Source organism: Nerophis lumbriciformis, linkage group LG07 (genome assembly GCF_033978685.3).
Source record: "Nerophis lumbriciformis linkage group LG07, RoL_Nlum_v2.1, whole genome shotgun sequence".
Classification (NCBI taxonomy): Eukaryota; Metazoa; Chordata; class Actinopteri; order Syngnathiformes; family Syngnathidae; genus Nerophis; species Nerophis lumbriciformis.
The window spans coordinates 9,994,531-10,019,471 of record NC_084554.2 but is presented as its reverse complement, the minus strand read 5'-3'; the positions used below and the strand labels follow the sequence as shown (position 1 = coordinate 10,019,471).

Sequence of the window (24,941 nt, the reverse complement as noted above, 5' to 3'; positions counted from 1 at the left end):
AAAGATCAAAAATAGACCATTCATTGGCAATGCGCCTTATAATCCGGTGCGCCCTATGGTCCGGAAAATACAGTAGGCGTTCCAAATTGAACTTTTAAGAAAACAAGCCTAAAATCACTACTGGGAGGGGATTTTACCTGTAGGCACCATCTTTGTCTACAGTGGACTATGAAATAAGTGTCAATGTTGTCAGCATTGGGAGGTTTGTCAACATCTATGTGAGGGCATAGCTCGTGTGAGAGTGGGCCATGTGAGCTTTTGTGGTCAGCCATAATCCTCTGGGGATCTTGTATGAGATGGTGATGGGCTTAGTTGTTACTCCAAGTGGCGACAGGGGCTTGTCCCTCTGCAAGAGTATTAGTGCAGCTAAAAACGGCAACAACACCTTGACCAACTTCAGAGGGCCGGAAAAGCGAGCGATCTTAAAAAAAAAAAAAAAGACCTTTCGCTCGGTCTGCGATCATTCCCATCACACTTGCAGACAGGAGGAGATACATCTTTAGGAGTATGGTGTGGTACATTTAAAGGCTTTCTCATTGGCCCACAGCAGCTCCTGAGACGCCCAGAGTGGGTCCTCTACCTTCACCTGGTCCTCCACCAGCTCCAGCTGTAAGCAAGGTACGTAAAGATCACGTTCACAGCATTTGCTTTTTGGACGTATTTTACCTGTGTAGTATGTTTATATTTGTTGTACAACCGCCTTGCAGTTTACTAAGAGAAGGCTCTAATGCAGGACTGGGCAATTATTTTGAATTCAGAGAAAAAAATGTGTCTGGGGTCCGGTATATGTATTTTTTAGTAACTAATACAAAACCTCACAATAATGTCTGATTCAATGTTAAAAACGTTATGACAGACCACCTTAAAAAACAGAATGGAATTAAAAAATGTTTTACTGACTGAGACACCCAGAATGTACATGAAAATAAAGAATGTGGGATTTACAATATTAACTATGAACGATACAACACTGAATATAGACAACATATGAACGTCACACCCCCTCTCGATTGACATATTTTACAATCAAGCGAAACGCAACAAAAATGCAGCGAAATGTGAACGCTAAGGGTAAAAAATCCCACCTACAATCTGATATATCACTACGCTTTAGAACTTTGTTGTAAAAATCTCCTTCCGCGTCTGTCCCTGACACCCACATTTCAGGCTGGCCGCTCTGGAAGCACTCTGTGGAAAAGCTCCCCACCCACACTGCTTGGTGCCTCGTCTGAGCTGCTGTGACTTAGAAAACCATAGTAACTAATTAGATGACCAAAGTAACTACAAACCCCGTTTCCATATGAGTTGGGAAATTGTGTTAGATGTAAATATAAATGGAATACAATGATTTGCAAATCCTTTTCAACCCATATTCAGTTGAATGCACTACAAAGACAAGATATTTGATGTTCAAACTCATAAACTTTATTTTTTATTTTTTGCAAATAATAACTAACTTAGAATTTCATGGCTGCAACACGTGACAAAGTAGTTGGGAAAGGGTATGTTCCCCACTGTGTTACATCACCTTTTCTTTTAACAACACTCAATAAACGTTTGGGAACTGAGGAGACACATTTTTGAAGCTTCTCTGGTGGAATTATTTCCCATTTTTGCTTGATGTACAGCTTAAGTTGTTCAACAGTCCGGGGGTCTCCGTTGTGGTATTTTAGGCTTCATAATGCGCCACACATTTTCAATGGGAGACAGGTCTGGACTACAGGCAGGCCAGTCTAGTACCCGCACTCTTTTACTCTGAAGCCACGTTGATGTAGCATGTGGCTTGGCATTGTCTTGCTGAAATAAGCAGGGGCGTCCATGGTACCGTTGCTTGGATGGCAACATATGTTGCTCCAAAACCTGTATGTACCTTTCAGCATTAATGGTGCCTTCACAGATGTGTAAGTTACCCATGTCTTGGGCACTAATGCACCCCCATACCATCACACATGCTGCCTTTTACACTTTGCAGCTATAACAATCCGGATGGTTCTTTTCCTCTTTGGTCCGGAGGACACGACGTCCACAGTTTCCAAAAACAGTTTGAAATGTGGACTCGTCAGACCAAAGAACACTTTTCCACTTTGTATCAGTCCATCTTAGATGAGCTCAGGCCCAGCGAAGCCAACGGCGTTTCTGGGTGTTGTTGATAAACGGTTTTCGCCTTGCATAGTAGAGTTTTAACTTGCACTTACAGATGTAGCGACCAACTGTAGTTACTGACAGTGGGTTTCTGAAGTGTTCCTGAACCCATGTGCTGATATCCTTTACACACTGATGTCGCTTGTTGATGCAGTACAGCCTGAGGGATGGAAGGTCACGGGCTTAGCTGCTTACGTGCAGTGATTTCTCCAGATTCTCTGAACCCTTTGATATTACGGAGCGTAGATGGTGAAATCCCTAAATTCCTTGCAATAGCTGGTTGAGAAAGTTTTTTCTTAAACTGTTCAACAATTCGCTCACGCATTTGTTGACAAAGTGGTGACCCTCGCCCCATCCTTGTTTGTGAATGACTGAGCATTTCATGGAGTCTACTTTTATACCCAATCATGGCACCCACCTGTTCCCAATTAGCCTGCACACCTGTGGGATGTCCTAAATAAGTGTTTGATGAGCATTCCTCAACTTTAACAGTATTTATTGCCACCTTTCCCAACTTTGTCACGTGTTGCTGGCATCAAATTCTAAAGATAATGATTATTTGCAAAAAAAAACGTTAATCAGTTTGAACATCAAATATGTTGTCTTTGTAGCATATTCAACTGAATATGGGTTGAAAAGGATTTGCAAATAAATGGGTTGTACTTGTAGAGCGCTTTTCTACCTTCAAGGTACTCAAAGCGCTTTGACACTACTTCCACATTTACCCATTCACACACACATTCACACACTGATGGAGGGAGCTGCCATGCAAGGCACTAACCAGCACCCATCAGGAGCAAGGGTGAAGTGTCTTGCTCAGGACACAACGGACATGACGAGGTTGGTACTAGGTGGGGATTGAACCAGTGACCCTCGGGTTGCGCACGGCCACTCTTCCACTGCGCCACACCGTCCAAATCATTGTATTCCGTTTATATTTACATCTAACACAATTTCCCAACTCATATGGAAACGGGGTTTGTAATTAGATGACCATAGTAACTAGCATATGATGCAAAAGCGCAGATTCCAACCATTGAAATACTTTGTATAGTTCCAGTAATGACTTAAGGTCATTAAAAAACATCACTGCACATCATAATGGCAGCTACAGTTTCCATCTTAAAGATCTAAAAAAAATAATATTGGGAATGTCCTGCGGGCTGGTTTGAAAAGCTTAACGGACCGCATGCGGCCCCCGGGCCTTAATTTGCCCTGGTCTGCTCTAATGTGATGCACATGAAAAAATATATTTTGTACAGCACTACCTGCAATAATAAACATTATATTTGCTATGATTTAAATTGTGCATAAATCAACACTCATTAAATATCTTTCATTAGCTTTAATTGCAACTCCAATTGAAGTCAAGCAAATAAGAATTGAACCTAATAAAACCAAGCTGAATGATCCACTATTTGATATGATTGCACCGTATGGTTCTTATCTTCTCTCACCAATAATCTCATTCATACCAAACCTGATCCAAACCACTCATTCAAAATGATTTTGGAGTTTGTTTTGATGCAGGCATGTGGTTGAACCATCTGATTTTGTCTTGTAGGGATAGAAACCAAGGAATAAGGAAAACATGGCCATAGCTCAGGGTAAGATTTATTCTTCCTTTTGATGATGCACTTTAAAGATGAATCATGTTCCAGGTTGATTTGTTTGTGCAGGACTAACTGTCTCAATACAGTTTTACTTATTGTAATAGAGTTTTGTTTGAATGTCATAGTACTTTCCATACTGTAGTGATGACGAATATGCATTTGCTTGCAAGCAGAGGTGGGTAGTACATTTTTGGAAACATTGTACTTTATTTATTACATACATACATACATAGTGAATTTGCAAACAGCTAAAATTATTCACAAAGCAAACTATAACCCGCTACCCAATAATATATAACAATTCTTTTCGACAAAAGAAGAGACATATAATCTTAGAGGAAAATGTAATTTAAAACATTTGTATGCACGTACAACACTTAAGACCTTCAGTATTTCAGTATGTGGAATTAAATTATGGAATGGATTAAGCAAAGAAATCAAACAATGTACTAATATGATCCACTTCAAGAAACTATTCAAACTAAGTGTTTACTAAGTACAAAGAAGAAGAACTATGATAAACATTCTGAATTTATTTAATCCATCCATTCATTTTCTAGATAACCTTACTCATCTCACCATATGAAATATAACTTACTTCACTAATTATTTATTTATTTGTATTAGTACTTATGGAGTATATTGTGAATAAATATAGGAAGTTAACAAGAGTTTTGGCAACTGCTACGTAAAGGAAAAGGGGTAGGATTAAATAAGCTCTGCTTCTTCCTACTCCTTCTCAAACATGTTGAATAGAGAAACTGGAAATTGTGATGTATCATGTTGTATGCATGCATGTTCCAAATAAACTAAAACTCAATACTTTCTACTGTAACTGAAGAAAAAATATTTACTTTAGTCTTTTACATTGTTTCATCACGATTGCTTCATTTATTTGCATCATCATTGTATTTATTTATAATAAATTACTGCTCGCAAAGACATACCGTATTTTTCGGACTATAAGTCGCTCCGGAGTATACGTCGCACCAGCCGAAAATGCACAATAAAGAAGGAAAAAAACATATATACGTCGCACTGGAGTATAAGTCGCATTTTGGGGGGAAATGTATTTGATAAAACCTAACACCAAGAATAGGCATTTAAAAATAAACAAAGAATAGTGAACAACAGGCTGAATAAGTGTACGTTATATGAGGCATAAATAACCAACTGAGAACGTGCCTGGTATGTTAACGTAACATATTATGGTAAGAGTCATTCAAATAACTAACATATAGAACATGCTATACGTTTACCAAACAATCTGTCACTCCCGATCGCTAAATCCCATGAAATCTTCCTCCCCGGTGTTGCCTCTGGTATGTCCTTTCTTTCTGCTGCTCGATTGACGTTTTCTGCTGCATATTTCACTACGTCCAGCTTGTAATCTGCAGTATATGATTTCCTTTTCGGTGCCATTTTTGTTCAGTCCTTGTCAGTTTTTATAAGTTACCGCCAATGTTGATGTGATCTATTTTAATAGCTACGGCTACCATGACCCACAATGCACTTCTGCCATGACCCTCCCCCGCCGAATTCTTATTGGTTGACGTGTGTGTGACGATTGCTGCCATTTGCTTCGTCTCTTACGTGAATGAGCTAAATAATATTATTTGATATTTTACGGTAATGTGTTAATAATTTCACACATAATTCGCTCCGGAGTATAAGTCGCAACCACCGCCAAACTATGAAAAAAACTGCAACTTATAATCCGAAAAATACGGTATTTATTTGACTCGTTAGAGAGACTTCTTCCACATGGCTCCATTTCACCAATCAGACAACGCCTGGCAGTCACATGACCGCACTCAAACTACACACCGTAAAAAGTGACATGACGCCAGCCGAGGCAGCACAAATCTTCAATGTTGACTTACAAACTAGGAAAATGAACATTTATATCATGCGCTGTCATCTGTTTCAGTAGAAATGTTCACCTTTCAGCCTACAAGAATTCCACTTCCAACTAGAGAAAACATGTTGCAGTATATTGTAGAAGTTGTTTGTTTTAGCAGCGCATTTGCTAACTTGAGCCCTATTATAACATCATAAGGGACTGGAAAATGTGCATCTTGTGTTGTACTGTACATGATTTAGCAGGGTCTCTGTCTCTCACACACACATATTCTTGTATTTGTTACCTTCTTGAGACCTCATGCCTACTTCTTTAGGACCACCCTTTCTATATATAGAAAGATTTGTATTTACAACATTAATAATATATACATACTATGCAAATATAAAAAAGGTAAGCTTTTTTTCGTTCGTAATCGGTTTTTAATCTTCATGATTTACTTCAAGTTATTACAGCATGTCTATATACATATTCTTAATTTCCCCTTGGGGATTAATAAATTACTTCTGATTATAATTTTTTTTTTTTTTTTTAATTAATTTTGGCCAAAGGGGTCGCATTTCAATTTTTTACACACACTTGTTATTACATATGTTGGCCAGAGGGGGAGCACTTCAAATTTGTACACACACTTGTTATTTCATATGTTGAACAGAGGGGGGAGCACTTTTAAAAGCGACACACAGTCAATTTGAAAAATCCCTCCTTTTTGGGACCACCCTCATTTTGATCAATTTCACCACCAGGGGTGCAAATGAGACATTCTCTATTAGATGCAATGGTTTTCCGTATTAGAATTATGATTTCGGTCCTGACTTGTTCACCAGTCCTCATATGGAAGGTACTTTTCCTTGTTGATGTCTCAAGAAGGGTAGAAATACAAGAACACACACATATACTAATTCGGGTTGTAGTGCAAGTTCTATTTAAAGGCCTACTGAAACCCCCTACTACCGACCACACAGTCTGATAGTTTATATATCAATGATGAAATCTTAAGCTAACCCGGCCAATACGGCCGGGTTAGCTTACTAAAGTGCAATTTTAAATTTCGCGCGACATATCCTGCTGAAAACCTCTCGGTATGATGACGTCTGCGCGTGATGTCACGGATTGTAGAGGACATTTTGGGACAGCATGGTGGCCAGCTATTAAGTCGTCTGTTTTCATCGCAAAATTCCACAGTATTCTGGACATCTGTGTTGGTGAATCTTTTGCAATTTGTTCAATGAACAATGGAGACAGCAAAGAAGAAAGCTGTAGGCGGGAAGCGGTGTATTGCGGCAGGTGTTGTGCCGGATAACGCACCCCCGCCGTAAAATGCACCCCCTGACTGTTGTGCCGGAAAACACAGCCGGTGTTTCATTGTTTACATTCCCGGAAGATGACAGTCAAACTTTACCATTGGCCTGTGGAGAACTGGGACAACAGAGACTCTTACCAGGAGGACTTTTGAGTTGGATACGCAGACGCGGTACCGTGAGTACGCATGCAGCTGCGGCTTCCAAACATTTGATCGCTTGCCCGTACGTGCGTGCCACTATGTGCATGTCACTTTGGGGACTTTGGGGAAATATATGTGCTGTATGAACTTTGGGGAGGTGAACGGTACTTTGGGCTGTGGGATTGAGTGTGTTGTGCAGGTGTTTGAGTTGTATTGGCGGGTTTTATGGACGGGAGGGGGGAGGTGTTATGCGGGATTAATTTGTGGCATATTAAATATAAGCCTGGTTGTGTTGTGGCTAATAGAGTATATATATGTCTTGTGTTTATTTACTGTTTTAGTCATTCCCAGCTGAATATCAGGTCCCACCCGCCTCTCACAGCATCTTCCCTATCTGAATCGCTCCCACTGCCCTCTAGTACTTCACTCTCACTTTCCTCATCCACAAATCTTTCATCCTCGCTCAAATTAATGGGGAAATCGTCGCTTTCTCGGTCCGAATCGCTCTCGCTGCTGGTGGCCATGATTGTAAACAATGTGCAGATGTGAGGAGCTCCACAACCTGTGACGTCACGCTACTCGTCTGCTACTTCCGGTACAGGCAAGGCTTTTTTATCAGCGACCAAAAGTTGCGAACTTTATCGTCGATGTTCTCTACTAAATCCTTTCAGCAAAAATATGGCAATATCGCGAAATTATCAAGTACGACACATAGAATGGACCTTCTATCCCCGTTTAAATAAGAAAATCGCATTTCAGTAGGCCTTTAAAACAGCTACTAAACAGATCAGGAGTTACTCATCGTTTTTTTTTAACTGAATTCTTCCTTTTATTCAAGTTATTATTTGGAAGACTACTACTTTCCCCCCCCCCCAAAAGTGTCCAACCTTTTTCCACTGAGGACCTCACACTGAAAAATCAAAGGAGGCGGGGGCCATTTTTTTTAATTTAATTTTTCAATACAATATTTCCAATACAATATATATATATTTTTAAAGCCTGCACAACAACTTTGTGTTCTTATTAGGGGTTCATGATAAGTATCGGACAGAAAATAATTGTGCCGATATGAGTAATTATGATGTCATACCTATAAATCCGATAACCGTAGGTGTGATAGAGTGGGCAAAATCAAGCGCTCATCTTCTTGTGTTGTAAACCTCCCCTGAAGTAACTGTGTAAACAAACACGGCATGGATAGTGTGGGACGTCACTCTCTCAGAGGAAGACATTTTGCATGTTATTTGCACGGGAGGGGAGGAAAACATTGCACTTAAACACATCGAACCTTAACCGCCACCTGAAACGCCAGCATCCCTACAACGGTGTTTTGAAAGACTACCAAGACGCCTGCTGCTTAAGAAGCTACCTCAAAGCCAGTGTCAAAGAAAGGTGTCCATTTATCTACATTAAAAAAAATAATATATATAATCTGGTCTCTGTATTGGCTTGAAAAAAAGATTATATCTGCAGTTTTTAACGTCAACATTTCAACTTTCTTGTTAATTTAAACACTTTTTTAAAATTTTATTCCACTTGTTATGTGATGTTTTGTATTAGTATTTTTAGAATTTGCTGGAGGCCGTAATTGGCCTCCAGGCCACAATTTGGACGTTGCTCTTCTAAAGCAGTGTTTTTCAACCTTTTTTGAGCCAAGGCACATTTTTTTCATTGAAAAAATACTGAGGTAATCCACAAGCAGAAATCATTAAAAAAACGAAACTCGGTAGCCGATATTGACAATAAATAGTCGTTCTCGCAATTGTTCGACATTAATTTAAACCATAACCAAGCATGCATGACTATCGCTCTTGTCTCAAAGTAGGTGTACTGTCACCACCTGTCACATCATGCCGTGACTCATTTGGACTTTTTTTGTGTTTTTCTGTGTGTAGTGTTTTAGTCCTTCTCTTGCGCTCCTATTTTGGTGTTTTTTCCTGTTTTGTTGGTATTTTCCTGTTGCAGTTTCATGTCTTTTTTGAGCGCTATTCTCCACACCTTTGTTTTCGCAATCAAGACTATTTAAGTTGTGCGGACGCTATCCTTCTTTGTGGGGACATTGTTGATTGTCATGTCATGTACGGATGTACTTTGTGGATACCGTCTCTGCTCCACAAACTGTAAGTCTTTGCTATCGTCCAGCATTTTTGTGTTTTGTTTACTTTGCAGCCAGTTCAGTTTTAGTTTCGTTTTGCATAGCCTTCCCTAAGCTTCAATGCCTTTTCTTTTTGGTTTAAGCATAAGATACCTTATTACCTGCACGCTGCTTCCCGCTGTCGTCTTCATATTGTGATCACGACACGACGTGTTCCCGACATCTACAAAGCAATTACCGTATTTTTCGGACTATAAGTCGCAGTTTTTTTCATAGTTGGGCCGGGTTCCAGTGCGATTTATGTTTTTTTCCTTCTTTATTATGCATTTTCGGCAGGCGCGACTTATACTCCGGTGCGACTTATACTCCGAAAATACGGTAGCTACTTGCTGCCACCTACTGATATGGAAGAGTATAACATGGTTACTCTGCCGAGCTCTAGACAGTACAGACACTCAAACAACGGCACGTTATTTACGGATTATAATTACTTGTGTGCAAAAAATATTTTTAACCCAATTAGGTGGAATTACATAATCTCCCACGGCACACCAGACTGTATTTCACGGCACAGAGGTTGAAAAACACTGCTCTAAAGTAACACATTTTTTGCGTTGGTAAAATTCTTGGCTACTCTACCCACCTTTGCTTGCAAAGTAAAGAAAATCAACACCTTGGAATTTGCACATATTCTCTTTTTGTGTTGCGTTGTCATCGAATGAATGAATGCAGCCGTACAGTAGTATACGTGTTGTTTTATTGCCTTTAGCATGTTGGTTAATAGTGTGTAACATCAACTCCAGCGCCAGCCTCAACCCCAGCACCTGCAGCAGCACCTGCACCTGCACCTGCACCAGCTAACCCCGAAGTCGGAGTGAATGGGTAAGGAATGCATATTTTTCCCTGATTAGTGCACTCAAAATAACACTAACCTTTATCCGATTTCATAATTAATTGATTTGCTTGATTACTGTGGTGTATAATCAAATATGGACTATTTGTTGTGTATATTTGCTATCATCAAATTCTATACGCACAAGGACATGCAGTGCATCCGGAAAGTATTCGTAGCACTATGTTACAGCCTTATTCCAAAAATGGAATACATTAATTTTTGTCCTCAAAATTTTTCCCACAATACCCCATAACGACAATGTGGAAAAAGTTTTTTTTTTTTTTTAATTTTGCAGAATTATTTAAAGATAAAAAATCTAGGAAATCACATTTATAGCCTTTGCTCAATACTTTGTTGATGCACTTTTGGCAGGCAAATAAAACAATTTTGCCCCCAGTTCAAGAGCGCTCTGGATCAGGTTTCATCCAGGATGTCTCTGTAGAGTACTGCATTCATCTTTCCCTTTATCCTGACTAGTTTCCCAGTTCCTGTTGCTGAAAACCATCCCTGCCACCACCATGCTTCACTGTAGGGATGGTATTGGCTTGGTGATGAGCGGTGCCTGGTTTCCTCCAAACATGATGCCTGACATTCACGCCAAAGACTTCAATCTTTGTCTAATCAGACCAAATAATTTAGTTTCTCATGGTTTGAGAATCTTTCAGATGCATTTTGGCAAATTTTTTACTAAGGAATTGCTTCTTTCAGGCCACTCTACCATACAGACCTGATTAGTGGATTGCTGCAGATATGGTTGTCCTTCTGGAAGGTTCTCCTCTCTCTAGAGGAATGTTGTAGCTCTGACAGAGTGATCATCAGGTTCTTGGTCACCTCCCTGACTAAACTAAGATGAATGCAGCAATGTACAGAGACATCCTGGATATAGAAATAACGTTTTCCATCCAATCTGATGGACCTTGAGAGATGCCGTGTCAGGTTCAAACACTGATGACATCAATTAAAAAGAGACATAATTAAATTTGGCTCAATTGAGGAGAGACGTCTGGACACTGTAACCTTGTACCGTGTCTCAACACGCTCTGGCGAAAGATTGTACGCCTCCTCTCTTATTTGGACTTTCTCTGATTATATGGCAACAGCTGTTTCTAAGGCACGGGGTCGTAAACAGCCATCGCCTTTGGTTACGGACAGTTCAAAGAAAAGGTCGTAAAACAGTTCAAACAAGAGGTCGCCTTGAGGGGAGTCTGGTCCTTCTTCCTCTCCGCTTTGTAGTTCTTGGGTCAAGACAATATCTTTCTGTTGATTACAATACATGAAAGAAACAGAACACCTTCATGTTGCTTGGTAGGATCAAAGACCGCTTTTGTCTGCTCGCCGGGAACTCATTGAAACACAAAGTTTTGTGATAACTTAGATACAATTATTCTAACATGCTGCAAAAAGATAGGTGTGCCAAGCTTATAGCATCATATTTTAAAATACAAAAGTGCATCAACAAAGTATTAAGCAAAGGCTGTGAATACTTACTGTATGTATATGTGATTTTTTTCAGGATTTTATTTTGAATACATTTGCAAAAATTAAAAGAAAAAAAACTTTTCACGTTGTCGTTATGGGGTATTTTGTGTAAAATTTGGAGGACAAAAATGAATTTATTCCATTTTGGAATAAGGCTGTTGCATAACAAAATGTGGGAAAAAGTGAAGCGCTGTGAATACTTACCAGGTGCACTGTGACACAACGCTCTGATATCGATAAAACAAACAGGTATCAAATTAATTACTCAGAGACGGTTGATTAATCAGATTGCCTGGCAAGATGACAAGAAGACAGAGATTGAACAGAGTATGTGAGACCTCGATACCCTGGAGCAGCATGCATATTAAGAAGGATAAACCCAAAGTGGATTAAAAGCTTTGCAGCTTTTGCCATCTTAAGAGGCTCGCCGTGGCCGCTTCTGGTCCAGCAACATAAACCAATGGGTGACCGGTAAAGACAGATCCCACTTGATCCTTCCACTTTTAAACACATCTCTCACCCAGGGAACCTGCTGTTGAGTTTAATTTGATGACATTGATAGGATGACCTGTATGTTGGTGCCAGCTTGCGATTGTAGGTGTGCACACAAATGTAATGTGTTGCAACACAACACGATGCAGGTAGTTAACCACAAAACATGTCATAAGGCCATGCATCAAGGGTGTTTTAAAGTTGTTTTCAACAAAAGCTACACACTTAATGTGATGCAGTGCAGGGGCCATTGTGTAAATATTAGGGATGTAACAATATGACAATTTCATATCATAACTATTATGAACAAAATTATAACGGTTAGCATTATTATCGAGGTAACGTTGAACGTGCTCAATACGTACACTATACATAATCTTGGATAGAAAACTAGGTGTGAGCTTCACAGGAGAACATTTGATCAGTACATAATTGATGTACTGTATTCAGGCCTCAAATGTTACTTTTTAAGGTCAAGGCAAGTGTTGCTTTAAAGGAGGGCTCATATTTTAGGGCACCAAGGCAAGTTGAAAGGGCACCAAGACAAACATAATTTTCTTTCGAGACAGGGGCTCCAAAGCATCTCTCTCTCTCTCTCTCTCTCTCTCTCTCTCTCTCTCTCTCTCTCTCTCTCTCTCTCTCTCTCTCTCTCTCTCTCTCTCTCTCTCTCTCTCTCTCTCTCTCTCTCTCTCTCTCTCTTCGTCTGCTGGGTCAAACGTATACATACAGCAATGATAATATTTGCTTACATGTCCCTTGGCAAGTTTCACTGCAATAAGGCACTTTTGGTAGCCATCCACAAGCTTTTGGCAAGCTTCTGATTGATTTTTTTTAAATGTTTTATTTATTATTATTTTTGTTTTTTTGTTTTTGTTTTTTGTCCTGTCCAGCTTCTCAGGCAAATCATATAGTTCAGGGGTCGGCAACCCGCGGCTCTAGAGCCGCATGCGGCTCTTTAGCGCCGCCCTAGTGGCTCTCTGGAGCTTTTTCAAAAATGTATGAAAAATGGAAAAAGTTGAGGGAAAAAATATATATTTTTTGTTTTAATATGGTTTCTGTAGGAGGACAAACATGACACAAACCTCCCTAATTGTTATAAAGCACACTGTTTATATTAAACATGCTTCACTGATTCGAGTATTTGGCGAGCGCCGTTTTGTCCTACTAATTTTGGCAGTCCTTGAACTCACCTTAGTTTGTTTACATGTACATCTTTCTGCGACTTTCTAGGACGTGTTTTATGCCACTTCTTTTTCTGTCTCATGTTGTCCACCAAACTTTTAACGTTGTGCATGAATCCACAAAGGTGAGTTTTGTTGATGTTATTGACTTGTGTGGAGTGCTAATCAGACATATTTGGTCACTGCATGACTGCGAGCTAATCGATGCTAACATGCTATTTAGGCTAGCTATATGTACATATTGCATAATTATGCCTCATTTGTAGCTATATTTGAGCTCATTTAGTTTCCTTTAAGTCATATTAATTCAATTTATATCTCATGACACACTATCTGTATGTAATATGGCTTTTAATTTTTTGCAGCTCCAGACAGATTTGTTTTTGTATTTTTGGTCCAATAAGGCTCTTTCAACATTTTGGGTTGCCGACCCCTGGTATAGTTGATGTAGATGCCCATATCGACTGTTCAGATTTACTTTACAAAAGAGAAGTGTAGGATACTTCTCTTGTTGCCTTATTTGTATTTGACTTTATTAAATGTATTTATATTATCATTTAGTGCAGGAGGGGATAGAAAGAGAAAAAAAGGAAGACACAAAGGACAAGAGGGGGATTAGACAGAGAGACAAAAACAACAACAGCAAACACAACAATAACAACAACAATAGAGCAACATCAGCAAATACGATATGTACAAATATGATGGTAAGAGTGATAGCAAAGAAGCAGTTAGCAGAATAAATAATAATACAGAAATGACAATGAGCATTATTACACTACAAATGGAGCAATACAAATACCAATAGAAATAGCGCTATTGATAATGAACAATACCGATAATTTATCTTTATTATCAACAATACAGTTGTTCAAATGTAACAATACATACATGTAATGATAACTCGAGATACGAAAGAATGCAGAAAAATGGAGGGGAAGAAAGAGAAGCCAGCTATATTAACCTTGTAGATTGTTCTGGTTGATTTTTTGACCACTCCTCTTGACAAAATTGGTGCTGTTCTGCCTGGTTTTCTGACACAAACTTGTTTCTTCAGCATTGTCCACCCGTTTAAGTCAGGACTTTGGGAAGGTAATTCTAGAACCTTCATTCGAGCCTGATTTAGCCATTCCTTTACCCCTTGTGATATGTGTTTGGGGTCATTGTTCTGTTGGAACACCCAACTGAGCCCAAGACCCAAACTCCGGTTGATTTTAGGTTGTCCTGAAGTTAATCCTCCTTTTACATTGTCATGACCAGCTCCTTGGTGATGTAAAAGCTTTGCACAATTCTTCCGGGTGGACCAGCCTCGTGCTGCACAACAGGGCATTTATAGACGTCCAAGTAGCATTAGCTCAAAGTTAGTAGCAGTCATGGCGGCCTGTAGTCATGTGAGTGCCTTTTGACTGATCATTGAAACCCAGTTGGCCGTACTCTCTTTATACACCAGTCTGAACTTCCCCAGTCACAATCCACATGACACCTGTATTTGTCTGTACGTCTGTAACGGATCCATGATGAGAGTATTTTCTTGGTTCAGAGCGCCGCCTCCAGTTGTCATCAACAACTATTCCGATGAGCAGCTCCGCACCATCGTGAAGCGAATGAGAGAGAGACTGGAGATTTACAAGGAGAAAGTGACTGATCAAAATGCTTCGTCGCCAGAGATCAGCCCGCCTGTCAGTGAGTACAAACACTTTTTTTGAATACATACAACATTTTTGGCGGGTGCTGTGATTATTTTATTGATGATATTGCAGGGTTTCCCCTAAACTGCCAAGACACTGGTGACGTTATAGAGCAGACCTGGGAAAAATACGGCAGTCCGTTATGATTTTCAATCCGGCCCACCGGACGTTCTACATAATTTTTTTAGACCTTTAACATCAAAACTGTATCCGCCATTATGATGTGCAGTGCTGTTTTTAAATGACCGTAAGTCTTGAACTATAGAAAGTATTTCAATGGTTGAAATCTGCACTTTTGAGTGTTTTAGGAGTTATTACGGTAATCTACGTCACAGCAGCTCAGACCAGGAACAAAGCAGAGTGGGCGGGGTTTGTTTTCAGAGCAGCCAGCCCCGAACGCTTGTGTCAGAAACAGATGCGAAAGCACATTTTTACGTGATAACATATCATATTGGAGGTGTGTTTTACACTTTGCATTCATATTTTGCTGTTTGTTACATTTGTGTTGTGTTTTGCTTGATTGTAAAATATGTCTATCAAGGAGCTGGTCTGAGAAGTAAAAAAGGAGCGACGTTCATATGTTGTTAATATTCAGTGTTTTATTGTTCATAGTTAATATTGTAAATCCCACTTTCTTTATTTTAATGTTCATTTTGGGTGTCCCATTCGGTAAAAAACTGTAAAATTCCATTCGTTTTTTTTGAGGTGGTCTACCATAACATTTTTAGAACTCTATTGGACATTGTGACTTTTGGTGTTAGAGTTCCTGAAAAAAAGGGACCCAAACACAGATTTTTACAGCTAAATGTGTATATATAACTAATGCACACATACACATTTTTCTTTCAATATGGCCCCCGAGTCAAAATATTTGCCCAGTAATTTGCATGATTTCCTATGAAGACTAAAAAATGTATATATGCATTAAAAATATCTATTATTAATTGGTATTAACATGTTTTTTTAAATTGTTTTGCCATATTTTCATTTGTTGCTGCTTTTGTACTTTGTTGAGATTTTTTTCAAGTGCTTACAGACTTTTAAATAAATAAATGATAAATGGGTTATACTTGTATTGCGCTTTTTTACCTTCAAGGTACTCAAAGCGCTTTGACAGTATTACCACATTCACCCATTCACACACACATTCACACACTGATGGCGGGAGCTGCCATGCAAGGCGCTAACCAGCAGCCATCAGGAGCAAGGGGTGAAGTGTCTTGCCCAAGGACACAACGGACGTGACTAGGATGGTAGAAGGTGGGGATTGAACCCCAGTAACCAGCAACACTCCGATTGCTGGCACGGCCACTCTACCAACTTCGCCACGACACTTTTATTTTCAATTAAAAACAACTAGCAACAAATCTAGCATCTTCTTCTGGTGTTGTTTTAAAATGTATTTGTCTTTAGCGACCCGACTTCTGTCCCTTGATGTCCTTGACGAGCTGCAGCGAGCATGACGTCACACTTGCTTGCCGCTTTTGCTCCAGTTGGACTTTCTCTTCTTAAAAGCTGCCACTGTCCTCTTAATATTTGCACATTTTGTAGATAGCTGTCCGCGGGATTAACTGCGATATATTCAAATTACGTTCACATCACAGACATGCTGACAACGCTCCTGACAATGGCGTGTGTTGTTGTTTTGGTAGTGTAGATTTTGGTGATCAAAGTCTTTTTTTGGTGGTCAAGTTTTCGGTACATCACTAGACAATACTGCGCAAATAATAGGCTTTATCATTTGTACTGTAACGACCAGCTGGTGTTAATGTTTTACGTTGGGGTGGCTTGATTTTGATGTAATTTTTTTCCCATGTTCCCAAACACACCGTCCGTGCCTGAAAGGTGGTTGGCAGAGAATAAGGAAGTGTTGTTGTGTGTCGGGGGAAGCGCAGAGACGCAAAATCTGTTGGAATTGTGCCGTTTGTTATCGTAAGATTGGTAATAAAAGTTAAAAATAGCGTAAGACTTTGTGATTTCTTCTGGGGGCTGCAATACATTGTTTTAATTTGTTTTCAAGTAAATAAAAACAACAACCTTATTTTCAAAGTGTGGCGGTAATAAAGAAACCCTAATATTGTGTACTGCTACTACTACGATCTTTCTCAGCACCGCTGTTGCATAAAGACCACTACGCTCAAGTTCTCGAAGACAGGAAAAGGGAAGCAGAGGAAGAGCGGATAAAAAAGGAGGAGGCTGAACAGAAGAAGAAAGAGGAGCAGGAGAAGAAAAAGAAGGAGAATGAGCAGAAGAAGAAGGACGAGGAGGAGAAAAAGAAATTGGAGGAAAAAGACGTGAAAGAGGAGAAGAAAGACCTGACAGTCGTCTTAAAGGAGAAAATGTGGACTATTGTGGATGTCTTTTTAAAGCCCTTGGAGGACGGTATGGATTATTTTCTGGGGACCACGATGGATCCTTTTACAGGTAATCATTTGAAGGGACATCACTGTCACCATCCAGTTCCTCACCTTTTTTTTTCACCTGCTCTTAGATCGTCGCTACATCGCCTGGCTGAGCTTAGTGACGCTCGCCTTCAACTACAACGCCTGGTTCATCACTGTCCGCCTGTGTTTCCCCTACCACACCGAGAGCGCCATCCCTTACTGGTTGGCTCTGGACACGCTGGCGGACCTGATTTACCTAGCAGACAGCATCCTCTTCCAGCCCCGCAAACAGTTTGTCAAAGCGGGAGACATCATTGCAAGTCTTCAACTTTCACACTTGCAGCCACCTGCTTGCCAATATATTGATTTGTTTGTTCCTTTCTTTGTTTGTTTTTTAGAAAGACAGAGCAATGACAAAGAAGAACTACAGAGAAACCGAGAGATTTATGGTATTTATGGTTATATTTATGGTTTTATGCTGCCGAGATTAGCTGATATCGATCACATGTATTACCTGTACATTTTTCACTTTATTTAAGGTGAAATCTATTGCCAGTTGAACAATATCAACACATTATTTAAACTACCGTATTTTCCGGACCATAGGGCGCACCAGATTATAAGGCGCACTGCCGATGAGCGGGTCTATTCAGGTCTATTTTCATACTATAGGCGCATTAAAGGAGTCATATTTTTTTTATTTTCTAAATGTAAAAGACTTCCTTGTGGTCTACATAACATGTAATGGTGGTTCTTTGGTCAAAATGTTGCATAGATGTTTTACGGATCATCTTCAAGCCGCTTTCTGACAGTTGCTTCAGGATTCGCCGTTTTGTGGGCGGTCTTATTTACGTCTTATTTCTGGATCCATTCGACGTCCATTGCACCGGTCGCCCCGGGGTGGGGGGGGTTCCTATTGTCATCCCATTGGGTTGAGTTTTTTCTTGCCCTGATGTGGGATCTGGATGTCGTTGTGGCTTGTGCAGCCCTTTCAGACACTTGTAATTTATGGCTATATAAGTAAACTTTGATTGATGGATTGATGACGTGGCTCACCTTCGGCAGCGTCTTCTCCCCGTCATCTTTGTTGTAGCGGTGTAGCGTGCAAGGACGGGAGTGGAAGAAGTGTCAAAAGATGGAGCTAGCAGTTTTAATGACATTCAGACTTTACTGTTGAGCCTCATCCGTGGCTCAATAGTACAATAACACCGGAAATGTGTCCCGTGAAAAACCGTCCGACTGGAACTCTCTAATAACTAAAGTTCTTTGGGTGAATAATGTAAAGTCACTACACCGGTATGTTTTAGTGATTTCATAGTGAGTTTACTGACAGATATAAGTAAGAACTTTACACTACTTTAAATTAGAAATGGCAACAGCGGAGGATGAATGTCCCATAACAAGAAGATAGAGAAAAAGAAGAAGCTTATCGACTACGTTGTGGGCACTGACGGATGCGCGCAAAATTTCAGGACTTATGCAGATCCCAAATACAGATCAGCAGGTACCAGAAATTAAGAAAAGTTGCTTTTGCATAATATTGCGAAACAAAACGCCAGATAATGTCTTACGTTATACACACACCATAATAATACTGGTATGTTGAAGCACAGTACAATCTATCAAGCGGTGCGGCTTCATAGCTTACCAAAGTCCTACTAAAACATTTTGATAGATTTTTGAGCGCCACGTGTAATGTTCTGTATTTTCATTGGAACATATAAAATGTTAGTGTTGTTTACTTGAGTCATATTGCAGTCTAAACGTATCTTATGTGTGACTGCCATCTACTGGTCACACTTATCATTACACCATGTACCAAATAAAATAACTGAGGTCGGTAAGCACAACCAAAATTATTCCGTACATTAAGCGTACCGGGTTATAAGGCGCACTGTCAAGTTTTGAGAAAATGAAAGGATTTTAAGTGCGCCTTATAGTCTGAAAAATACAGGAGTTTCTTTTTCTCTTTTATGACATGACCAAGTCAGTAATACACAATAACTAAACAAAAACAACCCTCTACTACGCTTTTGCCCTCAAATTCGTCCTGTGTCCAGTAAATTATTCCCTGAGTTTGTAAACATAAAAAAAAAAAGAGAAAATCAAAATATCCATCTAATCACTGTAGTATCGATCATATATTGACACCATCCACTGGGGCGGTGTGGCTCGGTTGGTAGAGCGGCCGTGCTTTCGTCATCCTGCCGTTGTGCCCTTGGGCAAGACACTTTACCCACCTACTCCCAGTGCCACCCACACTGGTTTGAATGGAGCTTAAAGTAGTAGATAATGGGTTCCACTATGTAAAGCGCTTTGAGTCTCTAGAGAAAAGTGCTATACAAATATACTTCACTTGTTAATTTCCTGTTAGTAGCTGTTTACTTTCTGCTGTAACGTGGTTCCATCTGCATTTCTTAAACTGTACTTATTTCTTGGTGTTGTTTGAAGCTAGCTTAATGGTTAGCTTAGCTATTAGCATGTCTACTCTTGTCTTGATCTCAGTGTGTATCATGATTAGCCTCCTCCTCCAGTGATAATGTTACTTAAAAATGCAGTTTATTTTCCGTAATGGAAGTGATTATTATTAGCTTAGGGGAGTATATCCACACCATGTATGGAGATACACAATTATGTGCAGGGGAGTAAAATTTAATAGTGTCTGCCATTAGGGATCTCCGTTTGTGATCGATATTAAAAGGCATTAATTGGCAATTGTGTCAAACCTTTTTTACGGAAAATTGGCAAATACTAATTGTGGCATCCCTAATGTTTGTTGACGCAAAACTTGATTTGTTTCCTCAACAGGTTGATGTCCTGTCAGTCTTACCCTTCGACTTCCTCTACTTCCAATTTGGGTTCAAATCCATTTTCAGAGCCAACCGCTTGCTGAAGGTATGTATCGTAATCATTTTTTGCGCGTTTTTTGCCATTTTTTTCGCTGTTGACTTTTCAAAGCTTTTTCCAAGGGCGCAACATTTTTTGAGTTCAGCGACCGCTTGGAAAGTCTCATGGCCAAGGCCTACATCTGGAGGTAAGCTGTAATAATAGATATTTTAACTGTCATACATGTGTAAATGAAAAGTCAAATAAGTTCAGTACTACCTAGAACCGATTCATGTAAAATTAAACAGTCGCATATTTTTTTTATTTTTACACATGAAGTCCTGTAGAGTACTTGTGTTGATTCCCCGGTACTGGTAGCGTATAGGTTCAAATGTTCCTGTCCCTAAGTACATAATAATCTTAGTCTATTTACATGACCATCTGTTGGGTTTAATGTAAATACTTGATGTGTTTGTGGATGCTTTTATACTCTAGTCCAGAGCTGGGCAAATATTTTGACTCGGGGGGCCATATTGAGAGAAAAAATGTGTTTGGGGGCAAATGTGTATGTGTGTGTAAATTATATACACACATTTAGCTTTAAAAATCTGTGTTTGGGTCCCTTTTTTTCAGGAACACTAATACCAAAAGTCACAATGTCTGATAGAATTCTAAAAAAAGTTATGACAGACCACCTCGAAAAAATGGAACGTAATTTTACAGTTTTTTACTGAATGGGACCCCCAAAATGTACAAGAAAATAAAGAAAGTGGGATTCACAATATTAACTGTAAACAATAAAACACTGAATATTAACAACATATGAACATCGCTCCTCTTTTACAAGCAAGCAAAACACAACAAAAATGTAACAAACAGCAAAATGTGAATGCAATGTAATAAACACTTACAATATGATATATTATCACTTTTATGCAGACATTTGTTGTAAAAATGTGCTTCCGCATCTGTTCCTGACACATGCGTTTTGGGCTGGCTGCTCTGAAAACAAACCCCGCCCACTCTGCTTTGTTCCTGGTCTGAGCTGCTGTGACGTAGATTACTGTAATAACTCCTATAACACTCAAAAGTGCAGATTTCACCCATTGAAATACAAACCCCATTTCCATATGAGTTGGGAAATTGTGTTAGATGTAAAAATAAACGGAATACAATGATTTGCAAATCCTTTTCAACCCATATTCAGCTGAATGCACTACAAAGACAAGATATTTGATGTTCAAACTCATAAACTTTTTTTTTTTTTTGCAAATAATAATTAACTTAGAATTTCATGGCTGCAACACATGCCAAAGTAGTTGGGAAAGGGCATGTTCACCACTGTGTTACATGGCCTTTCCTTTTAACAACACTCAGTAAATGTTTGGGAACTGAGGAGACACATTTTTTAAGCTTCTCAGGTGGAATTCTTTCCCATTCTTGCTTGATGTACAGCTTAAGTTGTTCAACAGTCCGGGGGTCTCCGTTGTGGTATTTAAGCTTCATAATGCGCCACACATTTTCAATGGGAGACAGATCTGGACTACAGGCAGGCCAGTCTAGTACCCGCACTCTTTTACTATGAAGCCACGTTGATGTAACACGTGGTTTGGCATTGTCTTGCTGAAATAAGCAGGGGCGTCCATGGTAACGTTGCTTGGATGGCAACATATGTTGCTCCAAAACCTGTATGTACCTTTCAGCAATAATGGCGCCTTCACAGATGTGTAAGTTACCCATGTCTTGGGCACTAATACACCCCCATAACATCACACATGCTGGCTTTTCAACTTTGCGCCTTTAACAATCCGGATGGTTCTTTTCCTCTTTGGTCCGGAGGACACGACGTCCACAGTTTCCAAAAACAATTTGAAATGTGGACTCGTCAGACCACAGAGCACTTTTCCACTTTATATCAGTCCATCTTAGATGAACTCAGGCCCAGCGAAGCGTTTCTGGGTGTTGTTGATAAACGGTTTTCGCAAAGTGGTGACCCTCGCCCCATCCTTGTTTGTGAATGACTGAGCATTTCATGGAATCTACTTTTATACCCAATCATGGCACCCACCTGTTCCCAATTTTCCTGTTGACTTGTGGGATGTTCCAAATAAGTGTTTGATGAGCATTCCTCAACTTTATCAGTATTTATTGCCACCTTTCCCAACTTCTTTGTCACGTGTTGCTGGCATCAAATTCTAAAGTTAATGATTATTTGCAAAAAAAATAAAATGTTTATCAGTTTGAACATCAAATATGTTGTCTTTGTAGCATATTCAACTGAATATGGGTTGAAAATGATTTGCAAATCATTGTATTCCGTTTATATTTACATCTAACACAATTTCCCAACTCATGGAAATGGGGTTTGTACATTCTATAGTTCAAGACTTACGGTCATTGGAAAACAGCACTGCACATCATGATGGCGGCTACAGTTTTGATGTTAAAGGTCTAAAAAAATTATGTAGAACGTCCGGCAGGCCGGATTGAACATCTTAATGGGCCGCATGTGGCCCGTGGGCCATATTTTGCCCAGGTCTGCTCTAGTCTCAAAACATGCTTATGTGTTGCCTGTGCTGTCATTTTTCTAAAACACCATGTTTAGACGAGTCAACACCCAATTTGGTTCACACCTTACGGCAGGGCTATTCAACCGGTGTGTCCGAGGTCCAAATCCGGTCCGGGGATGACAACATTTTTGCAAAGTGATAGCAAATTCTTAAAAAGACTACAGTGCTTCTTTTGTATTGAGCGGTGATTTTCAAACCGTGGTACGCGGGGCACTAGTGGGCTACCCAGGTTCTATCTAGTGGTAAGTCAAAGAATCACTTGATTAAATATTCATACACAGTGTTACTGTTCAAACTGTGTGTAATTAAATGTACTTGTTATTAAAACAACTTGTTTTTAATGAACATTGAGGCCTACTACGCTACTGTATTTTAATGTTGGTCATTATGGTGGTACTTTGAGAGCTTTTCTGAGGGTGGTACTTGGTGAAAAAAGTTTGAGAAGCGCTGGTATAGAGTAACTTAAACCACGACGTGGCGGAGTTGGGAGAGTGGCCGTGCCAGCAACCTGAGGGTTCCTGGTTCAATCCCCACCTTCTACCAACCTCGTCACGTCCGTTGTGTCCTTGAGCAAGACACTTCACCCTTGCTCCTGATGGGTCGTGGTTAGGGCCTTGCATGACGGCTCCCGCCATCAGTGTGTGAATGTGTGAGTGATTGTGGAAATAGTGTCAAAGCGCTTTGAGTACCTTGAAGGTAGAAAAGCGCCATACAAGTATAACCCATTTACCATTTACATTAGCAGATCCTTAGATTGGCATTTTAACCTTGCTAGCAAACATACAGGACTGCGGTCAAACCTTGTGATTTACTGAACTGAGACGTTCTTCAAGGCACCCGTTCGAGTCCGCTCCTTTTTGGCAGTTACAATTTTTTTTCATAATGTGACTAAAGTGTTGCAGTAGCTTGTTCGCCTCACATGCAGTCAGTAGTCATTTGTTCAACTTATTTAGTTATACTAGTGGTGTTCCTCAAGGTTCCATTCAAGGTCCTCTTCTCTTCATCATTTGAGCTACCCAATTGGTGGCCCGTAAGTTCAGTTAAAAAAACTTGTAAGAGACACATTTTTGCAGGAGATTCATAAAAACACTTGAATGCTGTCATAGAAATGATCTTTGACTGACTTTTTTTTGCAGAAGGTCCTTAAATCATTGGTACTTTAACTTTTAACTTTAAAAGCAGCAGAGCGCACTTGTAACTCTGACACAATAAAAGATAAGACTATACTGAAGGAAGAATTAAGATTTTTTGTAACACATATACTTCGCTGTTGCCCCCTGCGGGGTGGTGGGAGTACTGCACGCAAGAGCAATCCTGTTTTGTGTGGTTTCATCGAGTTAAGTTAAAGTTAAAGTACCAATGATTGGCGGAATTATTGTCTGCATTTGACCCATCACCCTTGATCACCCCCTGGGAGGTGAGGGGAGCAGTGAGCAGCAGCGGTGGCTGTGCCCGGGAATACTTTTTGGTGATTTAACCCCCAATTCCAACCCTTGATGCTGAGTGCCAAGCAGGGAGGTCAAGCCTATTTGGGTGATGTTCGACAGGCAAAATTAAAAGCTTTGGACCGCCAGTTGAATATGCCTGTGCTAAAGGTGTTAAGTGTCGTACGTGTTACCACAGGTGTCAAACTCAAGGCCCGGGGGCCGTATGTGGCCCGCAAAGGCCTGGAATTACCATGCGTCTATTTGTTTCTAAATGTAGTCAACTTTCTATTTTGACAGAAAAAAATACATGTACTGTATGCTATTTCATATGTTAAACTTATTCTATATTGCAACAAATGTTATATTATCGCACACTCCAAACATCAAAATAAGTACTTAAATATCTGCTTGACTCATGATTAGTGTCCGCCCTGAGATGGGTAGGTTGTGAGTTCAAACCCCGGTCGAGTCATACCAAAGACTATAAAAAGGGGACCCATTACCCCCCTGCTTGGCACTCAGCATCAAGGGTTGGAATTGGGGGTTAAATCACCAAAAATGATTCCCGGGCGCGGCCACCGCTGCTGCTCACTGCTCCTCTCACCTCCCAGGGGATGATCAAGGGTGATGGGTCAAATGCAGAGAACAATTTCGCCACACCTAGTGTGTGTGTGACAATCATTGGTACTGTAACTTTAACTTTTAATGTTGAAGCAACATATCCATCAAATTGTACAATGTAAAAATTATTTTTCTGTAAAAAAAAAAAACTGGTAACTCAGTTGCCAGAATTTTCTTAGACTTAGACAAACTTTATTGATCCACTAGGGAAATTGTTCCACAG

The 24,941-nt window shown here is 39.9% G+C and overlaps 1 protein-coding gene across 1 annotated transcript in view; it reads left to right on the top strand.

Annotated features, from left to right (window-relative positions):
- LOC133609852 (cyclic nucleotide-gated channel beta-3-like) overlaps positions 1-24,941 on the top strand; it is a 282,901-nt gene that overhangs the window by 242,770 nt on the left and 15,190 nt on the right. Inside the window, exons 3-11 of the mRNA XM_061965864.1 lie at positions 548-618; positions 3,707-3,749; positions 9,959-10,037; positions 14,743-14,885; positions 17,000-17,314; positions 17,382-17,590; positions 17,673-17,723; positions 20,083-20,169; positions 20,244-20,308. Of these exons, the coding sequence (XP_061821848.1) occupies positions 3,734-3,749; positions 9,959-10,037; positions 14,743-14,885; positions 17,000-17,314; positions 17,382-17,590; positions 17,673-17,723; positions 20,083-20,169; positions 20,244-20,308 (965 nt within the window). The 5' untranslated portion in view covers positions 548-618; positions 3,707-3,733. The remainder of the gene's footprint in view (positions 1-547; positions 619-3,706; positions 3,750-9,958; positions 10,038-14,742; positions 14,886-16,999; positions 17,315-17,381; positions 17,591-17,672; positions 17,724-20,082; positions 20,170-20,243; positions 20,309-24,941) is intronic.